This window comes from Sparus aurata, unplaced genomic scaffold, assembly GCF_900880675.1.
Source record: "Sparus aurata unplaced genomic scaffold, fSpaAur1.1, whole genome shotgun sequence".
NCBI lineage: Eukaryota > Metazoa > Chordata > Actinopteri > Spariformes > Sparidae > Sparus > Sparus aurata.
The window spans coordinates 231,542-256,881 of NW_022045250.1; the positions used below are offsets into that span (position 1 = coordinate 231,542).

A 25,340-nucleotide genomic window follows, 5' to 3' on the forward strand; every position below is an offset into this window, starting at 1 on the left:
CGTCACTCTAAGCATTTCCCGCATGCATTCTAGCGAATCAAGATTGGCCAGTCACTGCCCTTATGACAATCACTGTAATCAGTGATTGGTCAGTCGACATCCAATCGACATGCCCTGCACCTACTTTTATTGACCCCGGGCCAGCGGGCCATAGGTTATGTTGAACCCTGTATGTATGTGTAGGAGACACTACTTTGATAAAAAGGGAAATTAATTACTGGCAATTAATCATACACTTTTAGACGGGGCACCACCTCCGATATTTCTCAGTGCGACTAACTCTGAGGAAATTAGTCTAAACATTAACTGTCCAAGTTTGGCTTAAACAGAAAAAGATCAGTCTCGATCTGTTGAATTTCAATATCTATATTTGCTCCTATTCTGAAGCCGTGAATTCTTTCCACGAACCCATCGATTTCCCACTTCAAATTAAACAAGCACAGACAACGACATAAGGTTGAATATGTTTATTTACTAAATAGATGCAGGGTAAATGATGTGAGGTAATGATTTAAACGGGTGACAACCTTAACAGAAATTGTGGAAATTGTGAAATAAAATACTGACAAGATGAATACTAAACAATGGTGGATCTCAGTGTAAGGAACCAATATTTTACCACTACGGAATTAATATTTATTCTAACGAGGCAATATGGCAACGCCTTTGAATTTGGGATGTGTATATATATTCGAAGCTTCCACAAACACCAACTCTGATCTCATTCGGGTGTGACTCTTGTCGTGTGAAATGTTTAGCCTACTTTGGTTGAAGAAGAGAGGGGTCCCAGATTCCAGACTGTCTGGATCAGCTTCGTCTCTTTGCAGGGAGGCAGCGGCAGTTTCAGAGCCGCTGGTGAGCAATGCCGTCTCGGTCAGCTGAGGTCAGCTCCTGGCCCAGCAGAGTTTTTGCTTGAGATCGCTGAAGGCGGCCCGGGCACGGTTGAATGTTACTTCTTCTTTCGGCTGTGAATTTCTTCACGGTCTCTTGAGCAGTTAAACTGCACTGACTTTATAATAATTCAGAGTTCTGGTCAGAGTCTCTCTCTTGAGCTGGTTATTACAGAGCTCCAAACATATATGGACTAGGCTTTTGTATAAAAATGAACTGGGAAAGAAAACGCCAGCTGGACAAGTCTCTCTTAGTCACTAAATACAAAAACAAAAATAGCTTCTTCTGGCTTACTCGGTTGCAATACTTTACAATATAAAGAAATATAAAAGAGGATTAATCTCGTTCTTGCTTCGGTTTCAAAAGGAAGTTAATTTCAAATAACGGCGCGTCGCTTGAAAAAGGTTCTTTAAGCGATTCAAATCTCCGGAGAAAAAGTCCGGAGCCGCAAACAAAGCAAAGTACTGAGATTAAGTTTGAAAAATAAAAGTTGACACGCGTTGCAGAAAAGATTAAACAGGTAGGGGTTACGAAAGAGAGTGAGAAGAGAAGAGCGAGAGCAACTAGGAGTTCGCTTCTTTTAATGTTTTGCTGAAGGCAGAATCGAGGGCGTACGGGCACGTCACTTCCTCCAGTGATGTCACAGCTCAAATTACGAACTTATTACATATTGAATCAGAATAATGGTTTAAAAAGTATTTAAGATCGCGATTGTCTTATTCCCCGAAATCCACCATGGTCTTTACACCAACATTTGTTATATGAAAACAAAACACAGAAGAGCATGACAGAAATTGCCTAATAGGAAAAAGGTTATTGGTTATAACAAGTCACACATACAAGTACATACGTCATGAAGCAGCACTGATGGCTAAAAACATTTCATATAGTGTTAGCTTAATTTTTGATCCAAAAATATATGTTGGAGGTAGGTGATCATATTTGTAAGTAAAATGTAAAGTCAATCTGTTCAGAAACTTTCCTTTTAGCTATACCCGGACTTACCACAAGATGGCACTGTGGCTCCATCAAACTTAAAGACATTAAACCTGGAGTCCCTAACTGTAGTTTCCTTCAACTCCCAAAAGGGAGGGGAAAAGTATGTTTGAGTCCTCATCCAGCTGATTAAGAATATTTTGTCTTGCAAAGGATGAGATTACATTTTAGTACTTGTTCAGCATTAAGACAGAAATTAAGGCTCTTCCTTTCTCCTGCTGGGAATGAAGAGACACTCTGGCTGGGTTTAGTGTCGTAATTCACACGTGTGACACTTTGATGGCTCATGCCAGATGTGGAGGATATCTGTTGATGACAAGCCTGATATAACAGAGTGAAGCCCAACTTGTCCCAATGACCACTGCGGACTGAATTATAAACAGTCCGTCAAAAAGAATGTGGTCCAGATGCTAGATGAGATCTTTCTGAGTCTCGGATGTCCAGAGTCTGTTAACATAGGCTCTATATAGGTCAAGGAAGAGGGATCTTAGGGTGACAAATGGTCGTCTTCCCCCTTTTGGTGATAGGCTTTGGAGGTCTGGTGAACCCCCCCCCCCCCCTTGCGAACTCAGTAGACGCAGGCAATGTTTATTGCCCAGCAAATGTTATCTTCTCACTATCAGAGTGTGAACAGAGAAGGGGGAGAAAGAGAGCCAGGCCATTATGGTGTCCCAGAAAGTGGGTCAGAGGGGAATCTACATGGACATGAAGATGGCATCTCCTGTGATATAAAGATGAGACAAAGGGCATGTTCCTACATATGTCTTTGTTCTCCACAGACGTTCAGCAGCTGTTGAAAAAAGAAGAGGATCCTCCTGAGCAGCAGGAGTGGAGCTCCAGTCAGGACCAGGAGGACCCACCAGAGCTGCCACACATTAAAGAGGAACAGGAAGAACTCTGGATAAACCAGGAGGGAGAGCAGCTTCCAGTGCTGGAGGAGGCTGATATCAAGTTCACATTCACTCCTGTCCCTGAACCAGACAAGGCCTCAGATACAGATAGTCATTTACAGCCAGCTGATGATGACAAGACCTCACACTTCCCTGAACCTGAGTCTGATGACAGTTGGGACTGGGAGGACACCAGAGAACGTCATTCAAATTTAGACCCTCAGCAGCACAATGAAGTACCTATTAGAGATGTGGACTGTAATCTTGGAGCAATATCAGCCATCTCCTCTGAGTGTGCTACAACCTCTGGCCACAGCAAACATCAGCTGGATGATGATGAAATCCAAGCAGGAGTGAGACCATTTGGTTGCTCAGTTTGTGGTAAAAGATACCGCTGGAAAAACTCTTTAAATGATCATATGGAACTTCATGCAGCAGAAATACCATTCAGCTGCTCACTTTGTGGTAAAAGATACCGCTGGAAGAGGTCTTTAAGCGATCATATGGAACTTCACGCAGCAGAGAAACCGTTCAGCTGCTCACTTTGTGAAAAAACTTTTAATTGGAGGGAAAACCTTGTGAGACACATGAAGTTCCACACAGGGAAGCCGCCATTCACTTGTCTGTTTTGTGAAAAAGTAGTTCGAAACAGAACTCACTTTGAGAGTCACATGAGCAACCACACAGGGCATAAACCATTTAGTTGCTCAGTTTGTGGTAAAAGATTCGGCTGGAAGAAATCGTTAGCATCTCATCTCAGTCTTCATTCAGAAGAAAGACTTTTAAGTTGCTCGGTTTGTGATGAGACTTTTAAGTCGAGACCTTGTCTTTTGCACCACATGAAGATCCATGGAGGGGAAAAACCGTTCAGTTGTAACTTCTGTGGCAAGAGATTCAAAAAAGGCGGAAATTTGAGCAGACACTTAGAAGTTCATACAGGAGAAGAAGGCATCACATGCCCAATTTGTAAATTGAGTTTCGATGATGATGGTGCTTTGGCTGCACACAAGCGTGTCCACACCAGGTCAAACCCATTTCTTTGCTCGATTTGTAAAAAAATCTTTCAGTCCAAATATGTACTTGTGAAGCACATGAAAATTCACACTGGCGAGAAACGGTTTAGTTGCCCGCTTTGTGGTAAAAGATTTGCAGCAAGAAACGATATGATCCGACATATGAGAGTCCACACGACGGACAAATCCAGTAGTTGTCGTGTTTGTCACAAAACATTTCGTAACGTTTATTTTTTTAAAAAACATAAATGTGTTGGTAAGAGCAGCAAAAATAAATGAAGCTGCAGCGATGCTTGTCGGCCGTAGTTTTTCTCACCAGATTGAAATACTGAGGGCAGGATGTGACCAAACTCTGATCTGTTGAAAACTGTGACTGACTACAAAATAAGAAGTGAGTCCGCTGAACATCTGTTTCGATATTCAGATTCACTGCTGTCAGTCTGTAAGCACCTAAAAACATTTGGCAAGCAGTGTGTTACTAAATCAAAGTCAGAAACACTTCTGTTGATTTTTTTGTGTTTATTAGTTTATATGTAAAGATAGAAATCCAGTTTGTAATAACAGAAAATACTAACCCCTTTAAATGCTCCTTGTTGAGACTGATAATTCAATAAAGATGCTACAACACTATATTTTAAGACTGGTGTTTTTTAAAAGAATATTTCAGGTCTGATTCATAGTAAGACACATTTTGATGTCCTTTATTAACATTGTTACTGGCTGTCGAGGTGTTAATGTGAGAAGTTTATCTTATTTGAACTGGTTGGGATTATCCTCAACTTTTATTCCTGCTCTCTGTTAACACATTGTACCAGCGACACTGAATGTCAGTCATAGCTACTGAGGGGTCAGTCTATATAATGATGTCAGAGTCAAATGGTATGTGAATTGCATGTTTTTGAATGGTCAGGATAACCTCTATCCGATCGTTATTAATTTTTGGCCACAATTTGAGATTGTTTCTCAGGACATGTTGAAGGTCGAAACAGCAAAATCAGCAACATCGTCAGCAAGCAGCTGAAGAGGGAGCAGAAGTCCCCAGACTCCCTTATAAAAACACTACATTTTGTGAGTTGTTGACTGAGGAGAAACTTTAGAAACTTTGTGAAGCGCATTTAATGAACAATTTTTCATTACTTGGGCCTTCTTGTAAATTCGGCTTATGTTGAAGCCTCGTTTTAGGTCTTGCATCCATACATGTTACCTCACTGTGAATTAATAACTTGTTTATCTCTGCATTCAACAATAAAGCCTTTAAACCTTTGAATCCCACTTTTGACATTTCACACTATTGTTGCACAACGACAGATTTACTGTAACACTGATGGTTACAGATAAAATCATTTATTGCACAGAAAGTAGTTATTTTTTTCTTTTTTCATTTGCTAACCACAAACATCATGTGTTGTGGTTTAATTAGGGCTGTCAAAGTTAACACAACATCCTCTTAACGCCGTTAATTTTTTTAACACGCGATTAACCCTCGGTATTAAAAAAAAAAAAAAGAAAGAAAAGCGCATTGTTGGATTTATGGCCGCCAGTGGCACGCGTAGTCTTGATCCAGAGGGTGGAAGAAGAATAAGAAAGGGAATCAAAAGAAGAAGAAGCAGGGTTGGCGTTCGGGAAAAACAAGGTGGACTGAAAAGCAAAAGTGAAAGTAAATGGAGAAAGGACTTGTGAACGGCAATTTCACTTTCACTGCCAGATGGTTTGGTGGATAGGAAAAAAGTTATCTGCACGCACTGTCAACATGAAATGAGTTACCACTTAAGTACAGCGAGTCTCAGATACCATTTGCAAGCCCAACAGACGGCAGATGCAGAGAGCCCACCGCCCCCCCCTCCTCGCCAAAAGCTGACATCACCATATTTTGATCCCATTTAGGGTAAGGGGATATTTTTTGAGCTTTTTATTTTCCTGCATGATTTGAAGTGTTGAATTAACATTTTCATAAAGCAAGCATATTTTAGTTGGTTGGTTGGTTGGTTAGTTTCATTTATTGTCTACAATGTGGAAATTTGTCTTTGGTCTTATAAAAACAACAAGCAGGACGGCAACAACAACACTTATATTTTCCCTTTCTTATGTTGTTCTTATGTACAAGTATTAAGAACATGAAAAAAATACATTAAGGTTCATTTAGAACAGAAAAAATGTGCCAAAAAATTGCGATTAATTGCGAGTTAACTATGGACAAAATGCGATTAATCGCGAATGAAAAAAAATGTATCGTTTGACAGCCCTAGTTTTAGTGTATCAGTAATATTCTATTAAAATATAAACATTGCAGTAACTTTAGTTTGTGTTATTCTCTGTATTAACAACAGAAAAGATCTGCATGTTTCTAACCTGGTTTATTGTCATTCAAGAGAGTCGCCTACCAATAGAACAGTGTTCACTTTTATTTTGAAAAATCAACGTGAGCATGGCTAACATGCTAACTGTGTTCGTTGTGTTGTAGCGGTTACGTCCGTTACTATTGGATCAAATCAGAGTTAAACATCAGAGGCGGAATAGATTAACTTGTTTCAGTGGACTCTGTGTAAACTTCAGGATGTTTAATCTCAGAATCATCGACATTTATTAGTTGAGAAGCTAAATGCTAATGTAGAAGGTGTTGTAGCTTGGTAGCAGGAAGTAGACGGTGACGGTAGTAGTTGGATATAGTTTCAATAGGAACGTAACTATATTTTTCACAGAGCCAAAATGTTCATATAAACCTGTCTGAAGAGACTCTGAGCTGTTCATCTTATTGTATCATGTCGAACATCTGAATTATCTGCTGCTGTCATATGGAGCTAATTAAGCTAACTTAGCTTATTACCCGGAAGTAGACGGAGCCGAGCAGACTGTGAACACAGCGCACATCAGAGTGAGCAGACAGTTTTTGATGGAGTGTTTCTGGAGGGAAAGTTTGTGTGAGTCAGTGAAAATGTCTAAAGTCCAAACGCTGAGAGTTTTTGGGAAGCAGCGACTAACTGCGGCTGCTGAAGAGATATTTGAGCTGTTTGAAAGAACGATAGCAGAGTATGAGGAGGAACTGTGTCGACAACGGAAACTACTGGACGCTGTTCTCCAGCCTCAGGTCCAGTTACACAGAACAGGTCGGTTCTGTTTACTGCTTATCAAACTGAAACCAGCTGACATCCTCTGCCTCACTAAACCACTTAAAGGTCTTCAGTGGTTTTTATATTAATGCTTGGCATTTCAGTGGATCACTATTTTTATTGAAGAAGCTATTTAAACTATTTTAGATTACTAATTGAATAAATGTACACTGTACTTTTCTCCACAGACGTCCAGCAGCTGTTGAATAAAGAAGAGGATCCTCCTGAGCAGCAGGAGAGGAGCTCTAGTCTGGACCAGGAGGACCCACCAGAGCTGCCACACATTAAAGAGGAACAGGAGGAACTCTGGACCCGTCAGGAGGGAGAGCAGCTTCCAAGGCTGGAGGAGGCTGATATCAAGGTCACATTCAGTCCTGTCCCTTTGAGGAGTGAAGAAGATGATGAAGATGAACCTCAGTCCTCACAGCTTCATCAAATCAAAATCGAAGACATCAGAGATGTAGAGCATTTGAAAACAGAACCTGATGGAGAGGACTGTGGAGGACCAGAACCAGACAGAAACTTTGATCCAGATAGTCATTTACATCCAGCTGCTCATGTGAAGATTTCCCACTCTGAACCTGAGTCTGATGACAGTTGGGACTGGGAGGACACCAGGGAGCCTCAGTCAGGTTTAAACCCTCTGCATCACAATAAAGCACCTGTAAGTGACGTGGAAGGTAAAGGTGAAACAGGAGTGAGACCGTTTGGTTGCTCAGTTTGTGGTAAAAGATACCGCTGGCAAAACTCTTTAACAGAACACATGAGTCTTCATTCAGAAGAAAAACGTTACAGCTGCTCAGTTTGTGACAGAAGTTTCCATTGGAGAAAAAACCTTGTGAAACACATGAAGATCCATGCTGGGAAAAAACCTTTCAGATGTTCTGTCTGTGGTATCAGATACGCATGGAGCATAAATTTGACCAAACACTTGGAAGTTCATACAGGAGAACAACGTTTAACATGCTCGATTTGTATAATGAGTTTTAGTGACAGCAGCTCTTTGTCCACTCACATGAGTCTCCACACTGGGTTGGACCCATTTAGCTGTCCAATTTGTAAAAAAAGGTTTCAGTGCAGATATTACATCGCGAGGCACATGAGAATCCACACGGGGGAGAAACCGTTCAGCTGTTCCGTCTGTGGTAAGAGATTCACACAAAAATCGTCTTTGACCGAACACAGAGGACTTCACACGGGAGAAAAACCTCACTCGTGCTCAGTTTGTAACAAAAATTTCAGTCTCAGGAAGGTTCTGATGACACACATGAGAGTCCACACGGGGGAGAAACCTTTCAGTTGTAGAGACTGTGGGAAAAGATTTGCACAAAAGGCTCATCTGAGACGACACCTGCCGATCCACGGAGGAGAAACAGTTTCCCTGCAGCCGTTGTGATAAAATTTTCACTCCGCTTGCTTCTATTACACAACTCAGTGTGTTGGTGGGAGCAGCAAACATAAACGAAGCTGCAGAGATACTTGTTGATCCTGTTTTTTCTTGCTGAACTGAAATACAGAGGGCAAGACTTGCTCAAACACTGATCAGTTAATTTGGTTGAAGGTTAAATATCAAGTAAATATCAATAAACATTGGCGTCAGTGATTGGATAAATCATTTAAAATATTAATACTGGCCTAGAATTTCCTGATTAGTGCATCCCTAAAGATAAGTCTCCTCATTTAAAGGAAGTTTGGGTTTTTACATGTATTCAGCGATTTGTAGTTCTTTAAATAGTCTGAAACTATGTTAAGGCTGGAACACGCCGGCCCAACCGTTGGACGTCTGAAGCATTTGGAGAGACTCGGACGAGGTCGGGAACAAATCTGTTTGGTGTGTTCAGCTGCATTGGAAGCTTTCGGAGCCACGCAGGTGTTGTCTGCTCCGATTCAACATGCGAAGTCTGAGAAGGTTGGCTGTCGGCAGTCTGAGCCATTGGATTCTCTTATTGGTTGTGTGCTAGCGAATCAGCGCGGTGTGTAGGAGGGGCGGAAAACTGTGTGAACTTTGTTTTTCTATGCACTCCGTTCCGTCATTCCCTGTTTTCATGTTTTGGAGTAACGTTACTGGCACGAGACTAGTATGTCCGTTCAGGACGAATTAATCTGTGTTCGTTTGGTAATGTCTCGCTGCAGGTTTAGTATGCAGCTGTTTTTGTCTGAAATAGTTAAGTTTCATTTTGATCGAAAGTAAAGAGAGTTGCGTGCATAAACCTCTCGTCCAGCGTCTTTCATACACAAAACTAGCGCCATCCGCTTATTGCATCTCACACAAGTGCAAAACGCACACGCTACTGTGGAGTTGGCAGTGAGTTGAAGCGGTGTGTTCAATGCAACTTTTCTGCCAAACGGGTCAGACAAGAGGCAACAGAGTGGTCGGATAAAGGCTGTTGGTTTGAGTCTGGGCGATGTGTGGGGGCCTTTATGTTCTTCATACAGCAGCATGGTCAACATGTGTTGTTTGAAAATGTGATTCATAAATGTAATGACATGATTTATTTCCCAATTAAACAAGTTATTTTTGTTGTAACGGACTCTCCTGGTGTGGAATTCTTCTTTTTTTTAAACAATTGTTAAACTGCAGCAGTTTGTGTTATTCTAATCAAATCATATCAAGGAAATCAAGTACGCCATATTATTATTACCGTGCTCATCTTATCATTGTTCATTATTTATGAGTAATTGGTCCAAATTAATATGAAACTTTTCCATGATATTCTAATCTTTTGAGATGCACCTGTATTTATTTCCACACTAGACAACTACAAACATCATGTGTTGTTGTATTTAAATGTTTCAGTAATAATATTCTATTAATATATAAACATTGGAGTAACTTTATTTTGTGGTATTCTCTGTATTAACAGAACATATTTCTAACCTGGTTAATTCTCACTGAAGAGAGACGCCTACAACACCACACACTTTTAATTTGAAAAACCAACGTGGTACCGGAAACAATTGTACGTACGGTGGCTAACATGCTAACTGTGTTCGTTGTGTTGTAGCGGTAACGTCCGTTACTAGCCGTTTTTAGGCAGGTCACCAAGCCGCCAACTTGCCCGTCCTTTTGGCGGCTCGGTCCGCGGTTTTAGACAGAGGGCGGCAAATTGGGGGTCTGTTGTGGTACGCCGATTTTCCTCCTCGGAGGGTACACTTATTTCCGCCTCGACTACTATCTAAAAACGAGGCGGAAATGTGCCGGCCTCTGCGTGAGGTGGGCGGAGGTGTCGATGACCTGCACTGTTGTGCGACCCACAGCCGGGGAGTTTTAAAACCAGGAAACAGCTGATCACAGCAGTCAGTCCATCATTTCATCCGCGGACATTAAGATGAACAGCTGGACAGCCGCTGAGATCCAGGAGATGCTAGCGTCTCCTCGGTCTCTGTAGCTGTTTTGTTGTGTTAGCTTGCTGTTGTGTGGGAAAGCTAAGGACGGTCGCTACTTTCAAATTAAAAGCCCCCCGCTAAGAACCCAGTTCTAAACTTCTATGGGGTGCAATGTAAAGCTCTTATTTTGAAGACAAATTTATGTCACCGCTTACAGCCCAACTCCGAGCTTCGTGTCACGTCACATGTTTACGCCTAGCTCAGAGGCGGCTTTTGGAAAAGGAGGAATATTACGCCTCCGCTTTAGAAAGACAGGCCGGCACATTGCCGTCTTTACCTTGGAGCAAATGTGCCGCCTTTTTTATCTAAAAAGAGCTAGTGTTGGATAAAATCAGAGTGAAACACCAGAGACTGAATGGATGAACTTATTTCAGTGGACTCTGTGTGAACTTCAGGATGTTTCATCTCAGACTCATCGACATTTATTAGTTAAGAAGAAGCTAAATGCTAATGTAGAAGGTGTTGTAGCTTGGTAGCAGGAAGTAGACGGAGACGGTGGTAGTCGGGTAAAGCTTCAATAGAAAACTGTAGTTTTCACGGAGCCAAGATGTTCAGATAAACCTGTCTGAAGAGACTCTGCGCTGTTCATCGTTTTTTATCATGTCAAACAGCCGAATTATCTGCTGCTGTACTGCGGAGCTAAAGGAGCTAACTAAGCTTGTTAGCAGGAAATAGATGGAGCTGAGCGGACTGTAAACACAGCGCACATCAGAGTGATTTCTGGAGGGAAAGTTTGTCGACTAACTGCGGCTGCTGAAGAGATATTTGAGCTGTTTGAAAGAACGATAGCAGAGTACGAGGAGGAACTGTGTCGACAACGGAAACTACTGGACGCTGTTCTCCAGCAGTGTTGCCAGATCGGATTGACAGTTTCCAGCCCAATCAGATCTTAGAACCCGCCCAATCCACTAAAAACCAGCCCAAATCACGAAGTTGCCAAACACCCTTGTTTGTGTGTGTGGGGGGAGCCGCTCCTTGCCGTTAGCTGGGGGATGGGGTTGCCGCTTTTCTGTTCTATTTAACTTGCTCCTCTTGATGGGCTCCCGCAGTTCAGAGTGCTGTTTTCACAATATTAAAAACTCGCCAAATGTGGACTAAAGCAGCCCAAATTTTATTCACCCGCCCAATGTATTTTTTTCCCGCCTGGCGTCAACAAAAGTAGCCCAATTGGGCGGAAAACCGCCCAATCTGGCAACAGTGTTCTCCAGCCTCAGGTCCAGTTACACAGAACAGGTTGGTTCTGTTTACTTCTTAGGGTGCTTTTACACCTATAGTTCGTTTGCTCTGGTCCGAATCAGGGAACAATTTTGTTACAATTTTGCATATTAACTCGAGTTTGGTTTGTGTTCACACGGCAGAATTTATAAGTGGACCAAAATGTGTGATGTGCGAGGAAGCTGCTCTCTAATTGGTCTGAATTTCGAAAACAAGGCAGCAATTCAGCTGAATTTAGCACCGAGCAAACAGGAAGTCAAGCACTGAAACAACAACATTATGACGTCCGGTTACTTTTCAAAATAAAACACCAGAGCACAAATCTCAAAAAAGAGACAAACACAAGCTCTTCTGCTGATCCTTTGGTCGGGAACACTTTGTGTTGTTGTTTTTATAACACAGTCCTATAACTGCGGTCGCGAGTGATCATGTAATTATCGCGGGAACTCTTTGGCCTCCCGACAGCAGCTGTCTACTGTACTGCCCCGTGTCCGACTCAAAACGCAACTGGGGGTTACCGGACGGCGGAGCAAAACACCTGATCGGGCTGTAACGCAGCGGACACGTATCCAGTGGAAAGCACTGCTGCTTCCTGCAGTTGGTTCGTGTCGAGGTTGGATCATGTTCTCACCACAAACGAACCGTACCAGAGTTTCCTTTGGAACCGGACCGAGACCACCTCTTCAACAAGGTCTCGGTCCGGTTGTTTTGGTTCGCACCCGAGTGCGATTGATGTGTTCATACCTTCCCAAACGAACTGCACCAAGGGGGTAAACGCTCCAGGGTTCGATTCAACCGAACTAAACAAGGCAGGTGTGAAAACGCCCTTATTCTCACTTGACTCTGAGACCAGCTGACATCTTCTGCATCACTAAACCACTTCTAGGTCTTTATTGTCACATTTACAGCAGAGACAGTGAAGCTGTCAGGAACCACAGCTGCTGTGAGGGAACTCCTGCTGAGAGTGGATATTAATAAGGCTACTGGTCCAGATAATAAATCTGGCTGTGAACTAAAAACATGTGTTATGACTGACATTTTTAACATCTCACTCTCACAAGAGACTTTTTCCTCCTGCCTCATGACAGCATCATTGTGCTTGTACTTAAAACGTCTTCATCGTCCAGTCTAAACGACTGCCACTCTGTGGGGTTGGGTCTGTTAGATCCCGAGTTTTACCCCTGTCCAGGAGGCACCCGACCAGCTCTCCGTTTAAAAGGTTAGATCCCTAAACCTACAAGAGGTTGCTTAAAAACTGACAATTTGAATAGGGATTTCTTAAGCTGGTGGGGAGGAGACTCGCCTAGCTTCTAACTGCCCGAATCCAAACGTCTACCCTGCTTCCTCTGGTTTGGCACCTGACATGAAGCCCTTGTGTCAGATACAGCCACCAGCCATGCCCATTATGGCAGCTCTCCTCTAAATGATCTGTGCACTTGGTCTGGTGCTAGGTTGGATTTTAAGGGCTTTTGGTAAACCCTAAGGGACTGTTTCAATTTGGTAGTCTAGAGTAACCTTTAAGAACCTTTAAGATATTTTGCACACTTAACACCTGACTTTTACTTCCAATCAAAGAGACATAAAATCAATGTCCACAACTTTAACTTTAACTTTATTATGTAGGTTTTATTGCATAGATTTTAGCAAGAGCAAAGCATACAGGGCAATACTTGTTTCAATTGCTATCAATCATTATAAAAATTAAAAATTATTTAAAAAATCCATCCATCCATCCATTTTCTTCCGCTTATCCGGGGCCGGGTCGCGGGGGCAGCTGCCTGAGCAGGGACACCCAGACTTCCCTCTCCCCGGATACTGCCTCCAGCTCTTCCGGGAGGACCCCAAGGCGTTCCCAGGCCAGCTGAGTGACATAGTCACACCAGCGTGTCCTGGGTCTTCCTCGGGGTCTCCTCCCGGAGGGACATGCCAGGAACACCTCCCGAGGGAGGCGTCCCGGGGGCATCCGAAACAGATGCCTGAGCCACCTCAGCTGGCTCCTCTCGATGTGGAGGAGCAGCGGCTCTACTCTGAGCTCCTCCCGGGTGACAGAGCTCTTCGCCCTATCTCTAAGGGAGCGCCCTGCCACCCTGCGGAGGAAACTCATTTCGGCCGCTTGTATCCGGGATCTTATTCTTTCGGTCATGACCCAGAGTTCATGGCCATAGGTGAGGGTCGGAACGTAGATTGACTGGTAAATCGAGAGCTTCGCCTTTCGGCTCATCTCTCTCTTCACCACGACAGACCGATACAAAGACCGCATTACTGCGGCCCCTGCACCGATCCGTCTGTCAATCTCACGCTCCGTCCTTCCCTCACTCGTGAACAAGACCCCAAGATACTTAAACTCCTCCACTTGAGGCAGGAACTCTCCTCCCACCTGGAGGGAGCAGGCCACCTTTTCCGGTCGAGAACCATGGCCTCGGATTTGGAGGTGCTGATTCTCATCCCAGCCGCTTCACACTCGGCTGCAAACCGCCCCAGGGCATGCTGGAGGTCCCGGCTCGAAGGAGCCAACAAGACCACGTCATCCGCAAAAAGCAGAGACGAGATCCATTGGCTCCCGAACCAGATCCCCTCCGGCCCGTGGCTGCGCCTAGAAATTCTGTCCATAAAAGTAATGAACAGAACCGGTGACAAAGGGCAGCCCTGCCGGAGTCCAACATGCACTGGGAACAGGTCTGACTTACTGCCGGCAATGCGAACCAGGCTCCTGCTCCGGCAGTACAGGGACCGCACGGCCCTTAACAGAGGGCCCCCGACCCCGTACTCCCGGAGCACCCCCCACAGTATGCCACGAGGGACACGGTCGAATGCCTTCTCCAAGTCCACAAAACACATGTGGACTGGTTGGGCAAACTCCCATGAACCCTCAAGCACCCTGCGGAGGGTATAGAGCTGGTCCAGTGTTCCGCGGCCTGGACGAAAACCGCATTGTTCCTCCTGAATCCGAGGTTCGACTATCGGCCGAATTCTCCTCTCCAGTACCCTGGAATAGACTTTCCCGGGGAGGCTGAGGAGTGTGATCCCCGATAGTTGGAGCACACCCTCCGGTCCCCCTTTTTAAATAGGGGGACCACCACCCCGGTCTGCCAGTCCAGAGGCACTGTCCCCGACTGCCACGCGATGCTGTAGAGACGTGTCAGCCAAGACAGCCCCACAACATCCAGAGACTTGAGGTACTCAGGGCGGATCTCATCCACCCCCGGTGCTTTGCCACTGAGGAGCTTACGGACTACCTCAGTGACTTCGGCTTGGGTGATGGATGGGTCAACCTCTGAGTCCCCAGCCTCTGCTTCCTCTATGGAAGGCGTGTCAGTGGGATTGAGGAGATCCTCGAAGTATTCCTTCCACCGCCCGACGATGTCCCCAGTCGAGGTCAACAGCTCCCCACCTCCACTGTAAACAGTGTTGGTGGAGGACTGTTTCCCCCTCCTGAGGCGCCGGATGGTTCGCCAGAATTTCTTCGAGGCCGACCGGTAGTCCTTCTCCATGGCCTCCCCGAACTCTTCCCAGACCCGAGTTTTTGCTTCCGAGACTGCCCGTGCTGCCGCACGCTTGGCCTGCCGGTACCCGTCAGCTGCCTCAGGAGTCCCCCGGGCCAGCCAGGCCCGGTAGGACTCCTTCTTCAGCTTGACGGCAACCCTTACTTCCGGGGTCCACCACCGGGTTCGGGGATTGCCGCCGCGACAGGCACCGGAGACCTTACGGCCACAGCTCCGGACAGCCGCGTCAACAATGGAGGTGGAGAACATGGTCCATTCGGACTCTATGTCCCCAGCCTCCCTCGGGATCTGGTCAAAGCTCTCCCGGAGGTGGGAGTTAAAGATCTCCCTGGCAGAGGGTTCTGCCAAACGTTCCCAGCTGACCCTCACGATACGTTTGGGCCTGCCAGGTCTGTCCAGCTTCCTCCCCCGCCAGCGGATCCAACTCACCACCAGGTGGTGATCAGTTGACAGCTCAGCCCCTCTCTTCACCCGAGTGTCCAAGACATACGGCCGGAGGTCAGATGACACGACCACAAAGTCGATCATTGATCTCCGGCCTAGGGTGTCCTGGTGCCACGTGCACATATGGACACCCTTATGCTTGAACATGGTGTTCGTTATGGACAAACTGTGACTAGCACAGAAGTCCAGTAACAAAACACCACTCAGGTTCAGATCGGGGAGGCCGTTCCTCCCAATCACACCCCTCCAGGTAACACTGTCATCGCCCACGTGGGCGTTGAAGTCCCCCAGGAGAACGACGGAGTCCCCGGTTGGAGCACTCTCCAGTACCCCTCCCAGGGACTCCAAGAAGGCCGGGTACTCTGCACCGCTGTTCGGCCCATAAGCCGAGACAACGGTGAGAGCCCTATCCCTGACCCGAAGGCGCAGGGAAACGACCCTCTCGTTCACCGGGGAGAACTCCAACACATGGCGGCTGAGCTGGGGGGCTATAAGCAAGCCTACACCAGCTCGCCGCCTCTCGCCGCGGGCAACTCCAGAGTGGAAGAGAGTCCAGCCTCTCTCAAGGAGTTGGGTTCCAGAGCCCAGGCTGTGCGTGGAGGTGAGACCGACTATTTCTAGTCGGTACCGCTCAACCTCCCGCACCAGCTCAGGCTCTTTCCCCCCCAGTGAGGTGACATTCCATGTCCCCATGGCTAGAGTCACCTGTTTGCCTTGGGAGACCCTACCAGGGGCATTAAGCCCCGGACAACATAGCTCCTCGGATCATTCAGGTGCTCAAACCCCTCCACCACGATAAGGTGCCGGTTCAAGGAGGAGTTTTAAAAAATCCTTATTGATAAATCATAATACTGTAATTAACAAATTAAACTAAAATAGCTGAGGCCTGGTCAGAAATACTTAAATGTAGGTGAGTTGGAGAGGGTCAGGTCTTTCTATGGCTTGCCTTTCCCTTCCTGCTGAGAGTCCAAGTCCTTGAGGCAAATCACAACCCCGGCCGAGGTCTCGTAACTTCCTCAAAGTCCGAACTTCACACCAGCAGCGTGAACAAAAGTACTCCAATATCCAAATTGTAATCCACAACATGTTGGCAAAAATGGTTAATCCATTATGCTCGTAATTCCTTGGTCTGTTTCTGCTGAAGATTTCATGAAGTCCTTTCTGCGATGTTGAGGCTGCTCACATTCTCTGTCTCAGGTGTTTCTTCAAGGCTTGAGCGAGTGGAAGAACGAACTTTAGTCCGTGCTCCTCAGATTATTGGTTTTGTGTCCTTATTAGGACATGTTTTCAGCATCTCTCCATTCACTGGTTGATAACCCCTTGATTAAGATTTCATAACGCTTCTCTCTTGCTTTGGACGGTGGCACGGTTTTATGTCCTTATTAGGACATTTTCCCACCATCTCTCCGTTCAGTGACTAATAGTCCCTTGATGACGGCTGACGATTTCATAATGATCCAACACTCCTCGGTCACTGTGCCCGTGCCCAAAGCGTGATCAGATTTCAACACATCCTTTTCAGCCTCACGTTGACCTGACCAGTTCTTTAACACTTTCTCATGACCTCACCTCAACACCGTTTCCTTACCAATTTTCATTAGATCTCTAAACTTCAATACATCATGGTTACACCTTAAACCTCCTTTAACTTTGCAAAGTTAATACTTAATCAAAAATGATCATCAGAGACAGAATGACAGACGGAACCTTGAGTGTAACACTTCCTCTTTTTCACAGACACCCCATGTCGCCATTTCCTCTTCACTTCCTATTTCAACATACCTGTAATGTAATGGTTTAACACTTTCCAATGAATTTATGGCAAACACAATGCAGCAAGCAAAGTTTTGATATATTTCAGAATCATTTCAGGACTAAGTATAATGTCCCTTTCTTGTATTTGTGTCTGACAGGAGTGTATGACTCTCAACTTTTCTGACACTGTCTCCATGTGTGTGTGTACATACTGGTATTTATATTAGACAGGAGTAAATGGATCTCAACTATGTTGACAGGTGATTAATCCGCTTTTATTTCCATGTACGATTTGTGCTTCTCACTATCATGACAAGATAATCACGATTACATTTTTGTTCAAAACTGTTTGGCCATGAAGCTCTGGCACAGAGCAAAACCTCTTTATTTGAGGCACCACACAGGATGCTTGTGTGTGTTTGACAGCTGATAATTATCAATAAATAAGATGACATGATTGAGGAGGAGGGGGGAATGAGAGGGAGGAAGGAAGCAAAAGAAAAAGAGTGCACAGGAAACAAACTGTCCTGTTTCCACTGCATGTCTGTGACGTATTCTACAGATACGGACATTAAACTGTAGTGAAACACTGATATGATGTCCATGTGACTTTCTACAGGTCGTTTTCAGTTCTGTTTTTGCAGAGACAGTTTTCTGAAACATGTTTATATTTCTTTATCCTCCACAGATGTCCAGCAGCTGCTGGGGAGTGAAGAAGAAGATCCTCCTGAGCAGCAGGAGAGGAGCTCCAGTCTGGACCAAGAGGACCCACCAGAGCTGCCGCACATTAAAGAGGAACAGGAGGAACTCTGGACCCGTCAGGAGGGAGAGCAGCTTCGAGGGCTGGAGGAGGCTGATATCAAGTTAACATTCACTTCTGTCCCTGTGAAGAGTGAAGAAGATGATGATGAACCTCAGTCCTCACAGCTTCTTCAAATCAAAACCGAAGACATCAGAGATGTAGAGCATTTGAAAACAGAAGCTGATGGAGAGGACTGTGGCGGACCAGAACCAGACAGAAACTTTGATCCAGATAGTCATTTACATCCAGCTGCTCATGTGAAGATTTCCCACTCTGAACCTGAGTCTGATGACAGTTGGGACTGGGAGGACACCAGGAAGCCTCGGTCTGGTTTAAACTCTCTGCATCACAATAAAGCACCTGTAAGTGACGTGGAAGGTAAAGGTGGAACAGGATTGAGACCGTTTGATTGCTCAGTTTGTGGTAAAAGATACCGCTGGCAAAACTCTTTAACAGAACACATGAGATTTCATTCAGAAGAAAAACGTTACAGCTGCTCAGTTTGTGATAGAAGTTTCCAGTGGAGAAAAAACCTTGTGAAACACATGAAGATCCATGCTGGGAAAAAACCATTCAGATGTTCTGTCTGTGGTATCAGATACGCATGGAGGGTAAATTTGACCAAACACTTGGAAGTTCATACAGGAGAACAACGTTTAACATGCTCGATTTGTACAATGAGTTTCAGTGACAGCAGCTCTTTGTCCACTCACATGAGTCTCCACACTGGGTCGAACCCATTTAGCTGTTCAATTTGTAAAAAAACTTTTCAGTGCAGATATAACATCTTGAGGCACATGAGAATCCACACGGGGGAGAAACCGTTCAGCTGTTCCGTCTGTGGTAAGAGATTCACACATAAATCGTCTTTGACCGAACACAGAGGACTTCACACGGGAGAAAAACCTCACTCGTGCTCAGTTTGTAACAAAAGTTTCAGTCTCAGAAAGGTTCTGACGGCACACATGAGAGTCCACACGGGGGAGAAACCTTTCAGTTGTAGAGACTGTGGGAAAAGATTTGCACGAAAGGCTCATCTGAGACGACACCTGCCGATCCACGGAGGAGAAACAGTTTCCCTGCAGCCGTTGTAATAAAATTTTCACTCCGCTTGCACAACTCAGTGTGTTAGTGGGAGCAGCAAACATAAACGAAGCTGCAGAGATACTTGTTGATCCTGTTTTTTGTTGCTGGACTGAAATACTGGCGCAAGACTTGCTCAAACACTGATCAGTTAATTTGGTTGAAGGTTAAATATCAAGTAAATATCAACAAAAATAAATAAACATTGGCGTCAGTGATCGGATAAATAATTTAATATATTAATACTGGCCTAGAATTTCCTAATCAGTGCATCCCTAAAGATAAGTCTCCTCATTTAAAGGGAGTTTGGGTTTTTACATGTATTCAGCGATTTGTAGTTCTTTAAATAGTCTGAAACTATGTTAAGGCTGGAACACGCCGGCCCAACCGTTGGACATCTGAAGCATTTGGAGAGACTCGGACGAGGTCGGGAACAAATCTGTTTGGTGTGTTCAGCGGCATTGGAAGCATTCGGAGCCGCGCAGGTGTTGTCTGCTCCGATTCAACATGCGAAGTCTGAGAAGGTTGGCTGTCGGCTGTCTGAGCCATTGGATTCTCTTTTTGGTTGTGTGCTAGCGAATCAGCGCGGTGTGTAGGAGGGGCGGAAAACTGTGTGAACTTTGTTTTTTTATGCACTCCGTTCCGTCATTCCCTGTTTTCATGTTTTGGAGTAACGTTACTGGCACGAGACTAGTATGACCGTTCAGGACGAATTAATCTGTGTACGTTTGGTAATGCCTCGCTGCAGGTTTAGTATGCAGCTGTTTTTGTCAGAAATAGTTAGGTTTCGTTTTGATCGAAAGTTAAGAGAGTTGCGTGCATAAACCTCTCGTCCAGCATCTTTCATACACAACACTAGCGCCATCCGCTTATTGCATCTCACAGAAGTGCAAAACGTGTGGTGGTGTGGAATTCTTCTTTTTTTTAAACAATTGTTAAACTGCACATTCAGTGTTTGTGTTATTCTAGTCAAACCATATCAAGTACACCATATTATTATTATTGTACTCATCTTATCAGTATTCATTATTTATGTGTAATTGGTCCAAATTAATATGAAACTTTTCCATGATATTCTAATCTTTTGAGATGCACCTGTATGTATTTCCACACTAGACGACTACAAACATGTGTTGTTGTATTTTAATGTTTCACTAATAATATTCTGTTAATATATAAACATTGTAGTAACTTTATTTTTTGGTATTCTCTGTATTAACAGAACATATATGCATGTTTCTAACCTGATTAATTCTCACTGAAGAGAGACGCCTACAACACTACACACTTTATTTTGAAAAACCAACGTGGTACCGGAAACAATTGTACGTACGGTGGCTAACATGCTAACTGTGTTCGTTGTGTTGTAGCGGTAAGGTCCGTTACTGTTGGATCAAATCAAAGTGAAACTTCAGAGGCGGAATAGATGAACTTGTTTCAGTGGACTCTGTGTGAACTTCGGGATGTTTCATCTCAGACTCATCGACATTTATTCGTTAAGAAGAAGCTAAATGCTGATGTAGAAGGTGTTGTAGCTTGGTAGCAGGAAGTAGACGGAGACGGTGTCAGTTGGATAAAGCTTCAATAGAAAACTAGTTTTCACGGAGCCAAGATGTTTATATAAACCTGTCTGAAGAGACTCTGAGCTGTTTGTCGTATTTTATCATGGCAAACATCTGAATAATCTGCTGCTGTCCTGCGGAGCTAATGAAGCTAACTTAGCTTGTTAGCAGGAAATAGACGGATCCGAGCGGACTGTAAACACAGCGCACATCAGAGTGAGCAGACAGTTTTTAACGGAGTGTTTCTGGAGGAAAAGTTTGTGTGAGTCCGTGAAAATGTCTAAAGTCCAAACGCTGAGAGTTTTTATGAAGCAGCGACTAACTGCGGCTGCTGAAGAGATATTTGAGCTGTTTGAAAGAACGATAGCAGAGTACGAGGAGGAACTGTGTCGACAACGGAAACTACTGGACGCAGTTTTCCAGCCTCAGGTCCAGTTACACAGAACAGGTCGGTTCTGTTTACTTCTTATTCTCACTTGAGACCAGCTGACATCTTCTGCATCACTTAACCACTTCTAGGTCTTTATTGTCACATTTACAGCAGAGACAGTGAAGCTGTCAGGAACCACAGCTGCTGAGAGTGGATATGAATAAGGCTGCTGGTCCAAATAATAAATCTGGCTGTGAACTAAAAACACGTGTTATTACTGACATTTTTAACATCTCACTCTCATAGGAGACTTTTCCCTCCTGCCTCATGACAGCATCATTGTGCTTGTACCTAAAACGTCTTCATTGTCCAGTCTAAACGACTGCCACTCTGTGGGGTTGGGTGATTATTCCTCTTTTATTTCCATGTACGATTTGTGCTTCTCACGATCATGACAAGATAATCACGATTACATTTTTGTTCAAAACTGTTTGGCCATGAAGCTCTGGCACAGAGCAAAACTTCTTTATTTGAGGCACCACACAGGATGCTTGTGTGTGTTTGACAGCTGATGATTATCAATAAATAAGATGACATGATTGAGGAGGAGGGGGGAATGAGAGGGAGGAAGGAAGCAAAAGAAAAAGAGCGCACAGGAAACAAACTGTCCTGTTTCCACTGCATGTCTGTGACGTATTCTACAGATACGGACATTATAACTGTAGTGAAACACAAGCCCTTTTTAGATAGAAAAGGTGGCACATTTGCTCCAAGCTAAGGACGGCAATGTGCCAGCCTGTCTTTCTAAAACGGAGGTGTAATATTCCTCCTTTTCCAAAAGCCGCCTCTGAGGTAGGCGTAAACATGTGACATGATGCGAAGCTCGAAGTTGGGCTGTGAACAGTGACATAGAATTTGTCTTCAAAATAAGAGCTTTACATTCTTGGCGGGGCTTTTAATTTGAAAGTAGTGAAAGTTAGCTTGCCGACACAACATCAAGCTAACACAACCAAACAGCTAGAGAGACCTAGGAGACACTAGCATCTCCTGGATCTCAGCAGCTGTCCAGTTGTTCATCTTAATGTCTGCGGATGAAGTGATGGCCTGACTGCTGTGATCAGCTGTTTCCTGGTTTTAAAACTCCCAGCTGTGGGTCGCACAACAGTGCAGGTCATTGACACCTCCGCCCATCTCACGCAGAGGCCGGCACATTTCCGCCTCGTTTTTAGATAGCATGCGAGGCGGAAATCTGCAGACCAAAACAGACCCCCAATTTGCCGCCCTCTGTCTAAAACCGCAGACTGAGCTGCCAAAAGGACGGGCAAATTGGCGGCTTGGTGCTCTGTCTAAAAACGGCTACTGATATGATGTCCATGTGACTTTCTACAGGTCGTTTTCAGGTCTGTTTTTGCAGAGACAGTTTTCTGAAACATGTTTATATTTCTTTATCCTCCACAGACGTCCAGCAGCTGCTGGGGAGTGAAGAAGAGGATCCTCCTGAGCAGCAGGAGTGGAACTCCAGTTTGGACCAGGAGGACCCACCAGAGCTGCCACACATTAAAGAGGAACAGGAGGAACTCTGGATAAACCAGGAGGGAGAGCAGCTTCGAGGGCTGGACGAGGCTGATATCACCAAGTTCACCTTCACCCCCGTCCCTGTGAAGAGTGAAGACGATGATGAAGAGAGACCTCAGTCCTCACAGCTTCATCCAAGACAAACTGTCTTTGAAATCAGAGATGCAAAGCATTGGACAACAGAACCTGATGTGCAGGTCTGTGGAGGACCCAAATCAGCCAGGAACTTCAATCCAGACAGACGTGTACAACCAGCTACTTGTGATGAGACATCACACTCATTTGAACCTGACATTGATGACGTCATTGACCCAGAGCTTGATCACGACGCCTCTGAAGCTGAGACTGATGACAGTTATGAATGGATCGGGACCAGGGGACCTCATTCAGGTTTAAACTCTCTGCAACAGAATGAAGTACCTGGAAGTGACGATATGGGAGAAACATCAGTCAGCTCCTCTGAATGTGCTCGCAGCTTTGGCTATGAAAGACATCTGCAGAAACACAATGGAGTACAAACAGAAGAGAAACCATTTAGTTGCTCAGTTTGTGGTAAAAGTTACCATAAGAAGAACTCATTAAGGGCTCACATGAACCTTCACTCAGGAGCAGAACGTTTCAGCTGCCCACTTTGTGAGAAGACTTTTCAATGGAAGAGAAACGTTGAAACTCACATGACGATCCACACAGGGGAGAAACCCTTCTGTTGTTCCGTCTGTGGCACAACATTCGCACAGAGCTCAACGCTGAGGGCACACTTAAAAGTTCATACAGGAGAAAAACCGTACGCCTGTTCAATTTGTAAAGCAAGTTTTGGTCTCAGTAGCAATTTTTATAAACACATGAGAATGCATAATGGTGAGAAACCTTTTACTTGCTCAGTTTGTGGTAAAGGATTTGGCGAAGGGGGACATCTGAAGAAACACATGACAGTCCACACGGGGGAGAAACGGTTCGGTTGTTCAGTTTGCGGTAAAAGTTTTGCGCAACATGGAACTCTGAGACGACACTTAATCACCCACACAGGAGAGAAACCGTTTAGTTGCAGCGTCTGTAATAAAAGATTCACCCGGCGACATATCTTGAATAAACACAAGTGTGTCGGGGAGGGAAGCAGGAATAAGTGAAGCTGTGGAGACACTTTAGTAGGGCTGCCACAAACAATTATTTTGATAGTAGACTAATCACCGATTTTTTTTTTTCGATAAGTCGACTAATCGGATCATACGTAAATTGAATGTAAAACATACAGCTTATCGCACCAGCATGCAGCTGCTCTTATATAACCATCATTAGCTTTCAGTTTGAAGTATTAAAGGTATATGCTAACTAAAAATAAAGACAATTAAGATGATAGTTCATTAAACCTTTAATGAAATATGCAGCTTGTAGCAACAAACAATTCTTTAACTGTGTAGCATAAAGTGCAAACAGCTGAGTAAAATAGGATAAGGCACTGGCCTAAACAACACAAAAACAAATACTTAAGGTTTTGTAGGTTTTTCCTTTCCTTCATTTGTCTCTGGCATCAAACATACGTAGTAGTTTATACAGACCGCTGTTATCAAGTTACAGGCATATTTTCATAACTTCGCACGTGGTCCAACTTCCTCTCTGACTTTTCTCCAAGCACTCTCCTTTATTTTCAGTTCTCTGTATGCGTGTACAGCGGCGGTACACAGCTCAGGGAGCGGACCCGGAGCGCTGCAGCCCGGCTCGGAGCGACACAACAAGCGAGAAAAGCTAGCTGCTCTATTGCTGTGCTTACTGGGGCTAATGCTCCGTGCTCAGGCCCCGGAGCTCGTTAGCTCCGTACTATACTACCACACTCCATACGCATACAGAGACCGGAGCTCGGGAGGAGAAACAGAAACAGATACACAGAGAGTTGGACGAAGCAGGAGAGAGCTGGAAGAAAAGTCAGCGAGGAAGTTGGACTCTGTGTTGCTCAGAGACGGCCGGCACACTGATCCTAAAATGGTATTGTGGGCGGAGTCGGACCTGCAGCCTGCGGGAAGGCTGCAGCCATTACCGTGGAAGGTGCCGCAGCAGTTTTGAGAGAAAAACAAAGTTAAAAAAAACAAAAAAACGACGCGTCGACATAATCGTGACTAGTCGACTAATCGTGGCAGCCCTACACTTTAGATTTCTTAAAGCACTGAGGGCGAAACGTGAAGAGTTTTAAACTGTGACACAGAATAAGTTATTTTCATCAAAGATCAAGTCACACGATTGTTTTATTTATAGTTTACATCCAGGGTTTCCTCTACATGTAATTGACTGTGGCGCACCGCCACGGCAAAATAAAAGCCACCACACCTTAAAAATTCAGGCATAAATAAATCTAGTGTTAGAGAAAGGAAATATTTTACCGTCGTCTTCCACCGCAGTCTTTGACGTTAACTAGCATGTTGGATATTTAGCTTGATAATTAGCTAGAGGATTAAAATGGTCACTTAGAGCAGAGTCCTGCACGGGTCTTATTTTGCAAACCCGCCCGAACCCGCCATACTTATAACCGCATCCGACCCGTTTTCCGACAGTAGCACAAATTACATTCGTACCCGAGCCGACCCGGTATAAATTGATACCGACGTCCGAAGGAAAATTGGACGGACGCAATTTTTAAAAGTGAAAGTAAGACAGCGTGGGGAATGGGAGTTCTGGGAGGGCGCAAGCACGCATGAATGAGCTCATATGAAATATAAATGCTTATCATTTGTGTCGCTAATAATGACTGATGATAA

General features: G+C 44.6%; 2 protein-coding genes across 9 annotated transcripts in view; both read left to right on the forward strand.

The window, feature by feature from the left end:
* The window catches only part of LOC115578259 (gastrula zinc finger protein XlCGF57.1-like), a 47,419-nt gene extending 22,494 nt beyond the window's left edge, over positions 1-24,925 (forward strand). For 5 of the 8 annotated variants that reach the window (XM_030411116.1, XM_030411122.1, XM_030411115.1 and 2 more), the window contains one exon: positions 2,667-5,057. In XM_030411116.1, coding sequence (XP_030266976.1) covers positions 2,667-4,069 — 1,403 coding nt within the window. In that variant the 3' untranslated portion in view covers positions 4,070-5,057. Of the gene's footprint in view, positions 1-2,666; positions 5,058-7,085; positions 9,425-11,045; positions 11,122-21,063; positions 21,097-22,476 lie in introns of those variants that run through there. The other 3 variants (XM_030411120.1, XM_030411117.1, XM_030411119.1) reach the window with 3 other exon arrangements.
* The window catches only part of LOC115578282 (zinc finger protein 287-like), a 33,317-nt gene continuing 14,295 nt past the window's right edge, over positions 6,319-25,340 (forward strand). Inside the window, exon 1 of the mRNA XM_030411178.1 lies at positions 6,319-6,747. Coding sequence (XP_030267038.1) covers positions 6,681-6,747 — 67 coding nt within the window. The 5' untranslated portion in view covers positions 6,319-6,680. The remainder of the gene's footprint in view (positions 6,748-25,340) is intronic.